The sequence below is a fragment of the Centruroides sculpturatus genome, unplaced genomic scaffold (assembly GCF_000671375.1).
Source record: "Centruroides sculpturatus isolate CEXI.00-Female unplaced genomic scaffold, Cexi_2.0 scaffold180, whole genome shotgun sequence".
In the NCBI taxonomy this organism is placed as follows: Eukaryota; Metazoa; Arthropoda; class Arachnida; order Scorpiones; family Buthidae; genus Centruroides; species Centruroides sculpturatus.
The window spans coordinates 780748-790675 of NW_019384918.1; the positions used below are offsets into that span (position 1 = coordinate 780748).

At 34.3% G+C, this 9928-nt stretch overlaps 3 protein-coding genes across 3 annotated transcripts in view; 2 read left to right on the forward strand and 1 right to left on the reverse strand.

Annotated features, from left to right (window-relative positions):
• LOC111631813 overlaps positions 1 to 9928 on the reverse strand; it is a 69070-nt gene that overhangs the window by 3883 nt on the left and 55259 nt on the right. The window lies entirely within an intron of this gene.
• LOC111631788 (sulfotransferase 1C2-like) lies at positions 77 to 1679 on the forward strand. The gene has a single exon (XM_023376099.1). The coding sequence runs from the start codon at positions 218 to 220 to the stop codon at positions 1190 to 1192; it is 975 nt and encodes a 324-aa protein (XP_023231867.1). The 5' UTR covers positions 77 to 217; the 3' UTR covers positions 1193 to 1679.
• On the forward strand, positions 3222 to 8650 carry LOC111631792 (sulfotransferase 1C2-like). Its single transcript, XM_023376105.1, has 2 exons — positions 3222 to 3352; positions 7644 to 8650. Exon 2 carries the CDS (start codon positions 7655 to 7657, stop codon positions 8600 to 8602), a length of 948 nt encoding a protein of 315 aa, XP_023231873.1. The 5' UTR covers positions 3222 to 3352; positions 7644 to 7654; the 3' UTR covers positions 8603 to 8650.

Genomic DNA, 9928 nt, shown 5'->3' on the forward strand with positions numbered 1-9928 from the left:
CCGCAAGTAAAATCCCAATTTTCTATGCATTTTTAGTTACAAGGTTGGGACAATTTCGTAAGTCTAAACTTGTCAAGTAATAAGGTCCTCAATATTTGAAAAAGACATCATTAGATAAAACTAGATACGAAGCAAAAAAAAATAAAATAGAAAATTGTTTTATTTAAAATATATTAATTTTGTGATTATTTAATGTGATGTTTTTATAATATTAATCATGTTTTCTTTTTTAGGAACAAGAAAAATGGCAGAAAGAAAAGTTCCATTCTATAAAGAAGTAAGTGGAATGAAAATACCAGGAGCTTTTTCAGAAGAAGCTTGCTTATCCGCTATTAATTATAAACCAAAACCCAACGATCTGTTTATAGTTACGTACCCAAAATGTGGAACTACGTGGATGCAACACATCGTCATGCTAATTCTAAGAAAAGGAAAACCGTTCGAAAATGCTTTGGATTTTTTTATAAACACGCCGTTTCTCGAAAGGTCAGGTGCCGATGTTGTAGATCTCATGACGTCAAAAGGAGCATTGAAGTTGCATTTACCTTTTCACTTAACGCCATTTTATCCACACGCTAAATATATTTACGTTGCTAGAAATCCCAAAGATTGTTGCGTGTCCTTTTACAATCATACAAAAGAATTTGCATTTTATTTTTATAAAGATGCGACATTCGATGATTTCTTTGAAATCTTTGTGAGAGGCGAAGTGGAATTTGGCGATTATTTCGATCATTTAATTCCCTGGTATGAACACAGAAACGACGAAAATGTTTACTTCACGACGTACGAAAAAGTAAAACGAAATACGAAAGAAGAAGTTCTGAATATCGTAAAATTTCTAGGCGAAGAATACGAAAGAGATTTGAAAGAAAACCCGAAAATTTTAGATGATGTTCTACATTACAGTAGTTTCGAGTACATGAAGAAGCACGTTAATGAGTATTACGCAACAATGAGTGGTTACATAAGAGAAAATCCTGATAAAGTATCTTCTGGGTGGAAACATATTGCCGAATTCTCGAAAAGTGTGTTAAATATGCCAGCTAGTAAAGCGGGTAATGACAAATTCGTTAGAAAAGGTATAATAGGAGATTGGCGTAACTACTTCAGTAAGGAACAGGAGGAGAGATTAGAAGAAAGAATTAAAGAAAAGACTAAAGGAAGCGATGTAATGAAATTGTGGGATTAGTCATAAAAACCGAATATAAATAAAAAAAAAATATAATGATTATAAGTAGTAAATAAATAAAGGTTATGAAAAAATGTTGTTGAAATCTGTAAATCTTATTTTTATTGTCTTATTCTATATTACCTTGACAAATGTGCTGTGTCCTTGTTTCCAAGATATTTTAATTACTATAATTTGTTACTAATTGTCTTTGAGTTATCTGTAACAAATAGCTAGTTATACATTGCCTTCGGGTTATAGCCAGTGTGTAAGAGGTTGCAGTGTATGCGATGATGCTGGTAGACTAATCTTTCGATTTTAAGTTGTAATTATGAATTACTCACGAAAAGTTTTCTTTGTATAAACTAACTAAAGATGTGTTGAGAAAACACGAAAAACCCTTCGGGTATTGGATACATATTCATTCTTCGTTCTAATTTTTAAAAATTATTAAATTGCCATTTCTTTGATTTTATCTTTGATAATTTTCAAAATTAACGGGGTAAAGCGGGTCAGAATTTGATTTAAAACACGGAGAAGTAACTTTTGCATATATTATTTGAGTAAAAATAATATTTTTTTTTTTTTGTAGGGAGAAAGACCAAATGTGTTCTCCGGGTTCGGGAAAATACTGTCTGTCTTTCTGGATGGTTATTTATTACGTGAATATTTTTTGTTTTGTTCTCTCCCTTGTTACATTCTCGCTTTAATTGATAATATTATATCTCTTGTGTGTAGAAATCTGGTAAATTTGCGAATCAGTTATTAAATATTATGTTACTGACCAGAAGATCGATTATGAGGGCTATATTCAGTCAATATCAGTGTTAAAAGTTTATTACTATTAATATTATCCTGCAGTTATTTGCACCTGCAAGAAATGTCTGCTTTTGCAATGTTATAGGTTCACCTTGGCTGAGAAATGAGAAATAAAATTACTTTTTTTAGTATTTTATCAAATCAGATATTGAAAAATTCGCCAAAAAATCCTTTCAGGTTCAAGGTAACACTCGACCGCACTAATGGTAGCAAAGCACACTTTCTTGACTTAGATTTAAGACTCTAAAGGGGATGGATATGTACAAAATTTTACCTAAAACTGTCAGTCCTACTTCTCCTACCTCTTCAAACGATCCATTGCAATACAAGGTGGCAGCTTTTAATATTTTAGTCTTCAGATCACATACGTGTTGCATCAGCATAAGAAATACACGGACCAGTTTTGTAGGATTAAGAACATTTCGATTGTACACGGAACATACACCACACTGTTAACAACCTTACATACACATAAATACGCAATAAACTTCGCAATCCATAAACCTGTAGACCTTAACGTAAGGAATTTGTGGTGACAGATAACAAACTAAAAGGCGACACAAGAAAATCACGAGGGAAAGAAACAAAAATTTCCTAAAAATTCATCGATTCTCGTTGCCACTGTTTCTGGTATTCCTTTTATCGTATATACAGCATTAACTGCTCGTTGCATATACACAGTAAGTTATGCGGAGCTAGTCGGTCGATAAAGTGGGAGATTCACTACAGGGCCGAAACGAAGCCGCAGCCCTATAATCCAATGAACGATGAGGCACGACGATGATGGCACTCGTGGGCATATTAAGGATACATGCGTTGTCGTACATGATTCGAGCTGCTGCCCGCATGTAGACTGTTGAGGAAAGCTGTGCAGCCAGTGTTACATATACTAAGTATATAATAATATATAAATATAGTTGGTACCGTTCGTCCCAAAGGTTTCTTTAACTTGTTAACAATGGGTGCGAGAACAGCACCTGTTGTTAAAATTAAAAGAAATTTAAAAAATAAATAATTTTATCGGTGACAAATTTTCCAGTGTTTTCTATTCTTTTCATAAACTTAGTACGCACCCGAAGAAACGATATATTTTACATTTAAATCGCATTTGACCGCATAAAATTAAATGTAGACGAAGGAACTTAAAACTTAATATACTTAATAACTGAAAATTAATGTATATAGGTTAAATATTTTATGTTATCTTACATTTATATTTAAATACATGCAGATTGTTATAAAAGATGGCACCACTTGACGGACTTTGCACTATTACTTGGCCTTTGATTTAATAAAAAGGCTGTTGTACATCACACTACAAGTCGTTTATCGAGAAGCTGCAAGCTAAGAAACGTTAACACGGTAAGTAAACACTTAATACGAATATTTCCAATAACTTATTATAATTAAACATCTTTAATGTTTAATTAAACTCTGGGCCCCCAAGTGTCAAGGGCCCACAAAAATTAAATTATCATAAATTTTTAATACTTTTTTATTAACAATGAGCACTTATCGTATAGCAAAAAATAGTTAATAGTAAGGATGCCACGATTAATCGGTAGGTAATCGGTAATCGGCCTTATCGGCCATTTCCCCGATTAATCGGTTTTGATAATCGGCCAATTTTGTTAGAATGTTACGTATAATGCTAGTAATAAGAAATAATAAATTTCTGTTATATATTTCTGTAAAACCATTAAATTGTAATGCAAAAACATGAGAATTTCACCATTTTCAGGGCATAACCTATGTCTTGCCTGCTCATAAATGTTACCTTTAATGCTGAACATTTCTTTAATTTCAATGGAAGATGCTGGGGCACTTAAATATTTTATAGCTATTTTCATCAAATTAGGAAAAAGTTCTTTTGAACTTCTCCACCACAAAAATAGGTCACTGTGTCTTTGTTTAAGGGGTAAATATAAATATCTTTCTAATTCTTGATCGAAACGTTTGTTCGTTTCTTTCTTTTTAGAAACACGCTATTCTTTCGTTTAACAGAAGCTAATTCATCAAATAAATCGGAAAAACTTAGAGATTTACCTCCATCTTGATAATCTGCAGAAGGAGAAGCTTCAGAATTTAATTCTTATTAAGATTTTGTTTGTGTTTCTGCAAACCTAACTTTTCTCGCAAATTTTCCAATTTGCTTACAGCTACAGTAGAATGATTAAAATGTGTGACAATATTTTTATTAACTGTGATTATAGTTTGGCCGATTAATCGGTAATCGGCCATCTTGCTTATCGGTGCATCCTTAGTTAATAGGTTAGGCTTGGTAAAAACGGTAAAAATTGGGTCCTATTAAATTTGAATAAACCCTAGGCCCGTAAAAACCTAGATCCGCCCCAAGATGTGCATCTAATTTCTAAAGGTCTGCTCAGAAAATAGCTGCTGAAAGAGGCGAGGAAATGAATGTTAGAAATGTCCAGCCTATTGAAGTCCAATTCCAACTTTAGTATAAAGAAAATCAAGTGCGATCCAAGACTACTGCCACGGCAAAGGATGCGCGTTTGGATCTTGCAGACAACACATCTTATAATACTCGGTGGCAAAATATTACATTCGACGATAAAAAAATTAACCTGGATGGGCCAGATGACATTGATTATTATTTTCGTGACTTAACGAAGAAAGAAAAATTTTGTCCAGAAAACAAATGGGATGTGGATCAGTTATGATATAAGTTCAACAGGATACAAGAGAGTGATCTAGAAATTAATAGTAGCCCGGGACGCCCCGTAGTGGACATTCTTTACAAATTTCCATTAGGCACGGTTCCTTTAACTTTTTTGTTCCTATCAATATGCTCTACAGCTCCCTTAAAGTCCCAATGGTAAGATTTACCCTCCGAATGAAGGAGTGGCGACCCCCAAACTGTAGCCCCCCTGTGCGAACAATAAAGTCAAAGAAATCATACCCTTACTCGCTACCTTTCGCGAGATATAATCCCCTAAAAATTTCCGGTCACGTCATTTCCGGTCATGTGACACCGTGGTCAGAAGGGAGTCTACTGCGCGAAAAAAAAATTAACGCACACTCGGGAGGGGTCGCCGACCCGCTCATTTGCTGGGTAAATTGTGGCAAACAGGCGGTCACGTAACCCGTAGAATAATTTTCGGAGGCCTATATCTCGGGAAGGGTCGCGCGTAGGGGTATGGTTCATTGTTCGCACAGAGGGGGTCGCCGCCCCTTCATTTGGAGGGTGAATCTTACCGTCCCAATCGCGTCATACGGATCTATATTTCAACCTAAACTTTCTATAAATACTTAAAAATATTTTAATTTGTTTATTTACCTTCGCTTGTAAACCTGGATTTTAAACGTATCTGCCATTTTTTCAATAAATTTCCCGTGAGTCAATGAGCGACGTTCACCGAGTCACGGGATGTTGTAAACGTGCGGCGCAAGGTTAATCGAGGCATATAATAAGGCAAGGCAAGTCATATAATAATTATTTATACCATTCCGTGGTATAAATAATAAATTCCTATTACAAATAAAAATAATTTATTGTTAATTTAAAATCATCGCTAGGGCGCCTCTAGTGCCCGTTTTTTACATACCGTTACGCGGACGGATACCCCGTTCAATGGGTTATATGTATAGATTAGTGTCCATCACAATGCTGAATGATGCATTCAGTTATTAAAAAAAAGCATTTTCCACAGTTTGGACGATTAATCGTAGGCAATAAAAGGCAGTTTTGTGACGACAATGATGAAATACACACAAAGAAAATTAAATGTTTTCAGACTCTTGCATATCTCCTGATATAAATCCTGTAGAAAATCTTTAGTAATTGCTTTCTGGTAAAGTGTACAACGACGGAAAGCAATTTATAACAACACAAGAACCACAGATGGCAATTATTAATTAATGGGAAGAAATACTTCGGGATTATCGCATCTGTGAATTGAGTTGTGCAAGAGATTCTTACAAATATATTCAACTGTGATATTTTATAGTATGAGCTTATCTTTTCGTCACACGTTATTTTTTATTTTTGTGCAGAAAAATATTATTACATAAGAGGGCTGAAAATGTTAGATTCTTGTACATTTTGTGATAATAATTACGTATAATACTTGTCATATAAGTGAAAGGATTATATAAAATCATTTTATCTATTTGTTCTTCTTTTAAATGTTCGTTTTGGGGTTTAAAGGAAATAATTATTGTAATCCTACCAATTGTATTACTATTCGTATTTTAACCGTGAATTATTGTACTTTTAACTTTTATTAATTTTAATCTTTGTATGATCAGTTTCTACCAATGGATTGACAATAGTTAAAGAAGCATTATATTATGAACAAATATTTTCATTTCTTGATTGGCTATTATGCCTTATTACTAAACTTGCCACAACGGTCGAGTGAACGGGGGAAAGAGTCACGGGATAAAATTAACGTGGGCCGCAAGTAAAATCCCAATTTTCCATGCATTTTTAGTTAGGCCTATAAGGTTGGGACAACTTCTTCCCCCACTATGGACCCTATTTTCAATACCATCTTTGATTAGCGAGTAAAAACACAAATTGCGGAATGATTACAGGGCCACTGTGTATCCTGGATCCGGAGTATTTTATCTAATCATTCTCCCCTCGTTTCCCTGAAATTAAGTTTAGACTAGCCCCGCTCTGGTACAATTGGGGTCGATTTGACCCCAGCTCTCTTTAAACCATGTCTTTTAGTCGATAAGTGACCTCGCCTGCCACGTATATTCTCGTAAGGTATTCCTAAGTATGTGAAACATGTTCGATAGTTTCAAAATCTCTGCTTATTTTTATTCAGTTGTATTTTCGAATAGGGACAAATTTACCTCATAGTACCTTCAATGTGATAAAGGTACTTTTTCCATATTTCAAGGGTGTTTGACGTGCGTGGCATAAAAATATGACGACACGACGGGGACTTTCTCACGAATATGTTCTGCAGTGAGTGTTTAGGTGAGCTAAGTAACTTCGACAGTGAAAATGTGCCAAACATTGGAGAACATAAGAAAGACAATCAACCAAAGTTCTTGAAAGAATTAGCTTTTGCTTTGATTATTACACACGAATGTCAACGATTGGAAGTGCAGCAGATGTCAATCAGGTAATTCGCAGTTGCGGCATTATACCAGAAGTACCCACACCAGCCGCAAGCACTGCACAGCTTCATCCAAATCAACTCAAGAAATGCTATAATTGTCCCAGGTCAAGTGACAAGAAAACTAAATTAGTTTATAACGAGTGCAGTAAGTTTGTGTGCGAAGAGCATACTAAACGGTTTTGCATCCAATGCCAACAGTTGCATTTTACCAACAGCACATGATGCCTTGTGCAATATTATTTCGATTTTATAATACACTCTCATACCATATTTTTTCACGGAAAAATATTGTAATAAAGGGTTGTTATTCTGGTCATATAGCATGTTTTACGCTTGGGGTTAAACTGACTGAGAATGTGATTTTTGTTCATAGTACCAGAGCAAGGTAGTCTAATAATAAATGTTCCAATAATCGATAAAGACATAATAAGCTAAATCTAGATACGAAGCAAAAGAACAGTGAAATAGAAACTTTCTTTTATTTAAAATATATTAATTTTTTGAATATTTAATGTGAAGTTCTTATAATATTAATTACGTTTTTTTTTCTTTAGGAACAAGTAAGATGACAGAAAGAAAGGTTCCCTTCTATAAAGATATAAATGGGATTAAAATTGCAGGAAATTTCTCTGAAGAAGCTTTCTTATCTGCTATTAATTATAAACCCAAACCGAACGATCTGTTTATAGTTACGTACCCAAAATGTGGAACTACGTGGATGCAACACATCGTCATGTCAATTTTAAGAAAAGGAAAACCATTCGAAAATGCTTTGGATTTTTTTATAAATACGCCGTTTCTCGAAATGGCAGGTGCCGATGTTGTAGATCTCATGACGTCAAAAGGAGCCTTGAAGCTGCATTTACCTTTTCACTTAACGCCATTTTATCCACACGCTAAATATATTTACGTTGCGAGAAATCCAAAAGATTGTTGCGTATCTTTTTACCATCATACAAAATCTTTTGCGTTGTATTTTTTTCAGGATGCGACATTCGATGATTTCTTTGAATTGTTTTTGAAAGGCGAAGTAGAATTTGGCGATTATTTCGATCATTTAATTCCTTGGTATGAACACAGAAACGACGAAAATGTTTACTTCACGACGTACGAAAAAGTAAAACGAAATACGAAAGAAGAAGTTCTGAATATCGCGAAATTCCTAGGCGAAGAATACGAAAGAGATTTGAAAGAAAACCTCAAAATTTTGGATGATGTTTTATATTACAGCAGTTTCGAGTACATGAAGAAGCACGTTAATGAGTATTTTGCAGCAATGAATGGTTACATAAGAGAAAATCCTGATAAAGTATCTTCTGGGTGGAAACATATTGCCGAATTCTCGAAAAGTGTGCCAAATATGCCAGCTAGTAAAGCGGGTAACGATCAATTCGTTAGAAAAGGTATAATAGGAGATTGGCGTAACTACTTCAGTAAGGAACAGGAGGAGAGATTAGAAGAAAGAATTAAAGAAAAGACTAAAGGAAGCGATGTAATGAGATTGTGGGATTAGTCATAGAAACCGAATATAAATAAATAAAAATATGTAATGATTACAAGACATAAAGAAATAAAAGTTATGAAAAAATTATTGTTCAAATCTGCAAATTTTATTTTTATCGTCTTATTGTATGTTACCTTGACAAATGTGCTCTATTAGTTACTTGTTTTCGAGATAATCTAATTATCGTAATTTGTTACTGTGTTTATAGCCAGTGTGTTTGAAGTTGCGGTTTATGCGATGATGTAGATAATCTTTCGATTTTAAGATGCAATTATGAAGTTTGCACAAAAATTTTTTTGTACAAACTGATTGAAAATATTATGAGAAAACATGATAAACCCTTCGTGTATTGGATAAATATTCGTTCTCCTTTCTAAATTTTCCAAAATTATCAAATTGATATTGCTGTAGTTCTCTGATGTTTGATAATTTTGAAATTTTATGGCGTAAAGCGGGTCCTAATATCGTTTAAAATAATGGACAAAACTTACTTTCATTAATTAAACATTAACTTGAAGGCACAGAGTCCCTATCAACGGATTGCAAAGACAACGTTTAGATCCCGACGAAGCTTTAGAAATTATCTAGACCGCGGTTTAGAAAAATGTTATTGCAGAGACAGCGTTTCTCGGTTGCCACAGTTTAGAGAGCGATTAGAAACAGGTTATTTCACCTACTTTTCAGACTTCCTTGATAGCTGGTTTACACATCGTTTTACTTGAGTAGAAGTCGCCATATTTATTTGTTGGTCGCAAAGTTTGTGTTATAATGGATATCGTTCATTTAATAAATATTGTAAACCGGACGAATCAACAAAATTATTCATTTCGACAATTACGATGAGAGAGAGAGAGAGAGAGTAATATCAGATTGAAATAATCCTTTAAAAATCTATTCCAAAGACGAATTTCGAACTCGGTCGCCATTTTTCTGACGTCATAAACGAATGACCCGATTGTTTAAACGATTCCTGAGAGATGGGAGTAACAGCGAAGAAAGTAATAGCCAACGTTTTGTCTAGGTTCGTTTACACCAGTGTTTCTCAACGGAGGCGATATCGTCCCCATGTGGGCGTTTTTCCATGTTGAGGGGGCGATTAGTAACAATTTATATTTTGGAGGGGGCGAAAAACGATTTTCTGGGCGATATAGTAAAACATTATATTAAGAATAATTATATATTTTATTCGTTATATCGTACAATAATTGAACAAATAACATTACACTAGTCACTAGTCTATTCAATGCAGACGAGTTTAGCGTTAGGCTTGGTCCTCGACATCGGAATTTTGAAGTGAAGGGGGCGATACTACGTAACGGTTTTATTGAAGGGGCG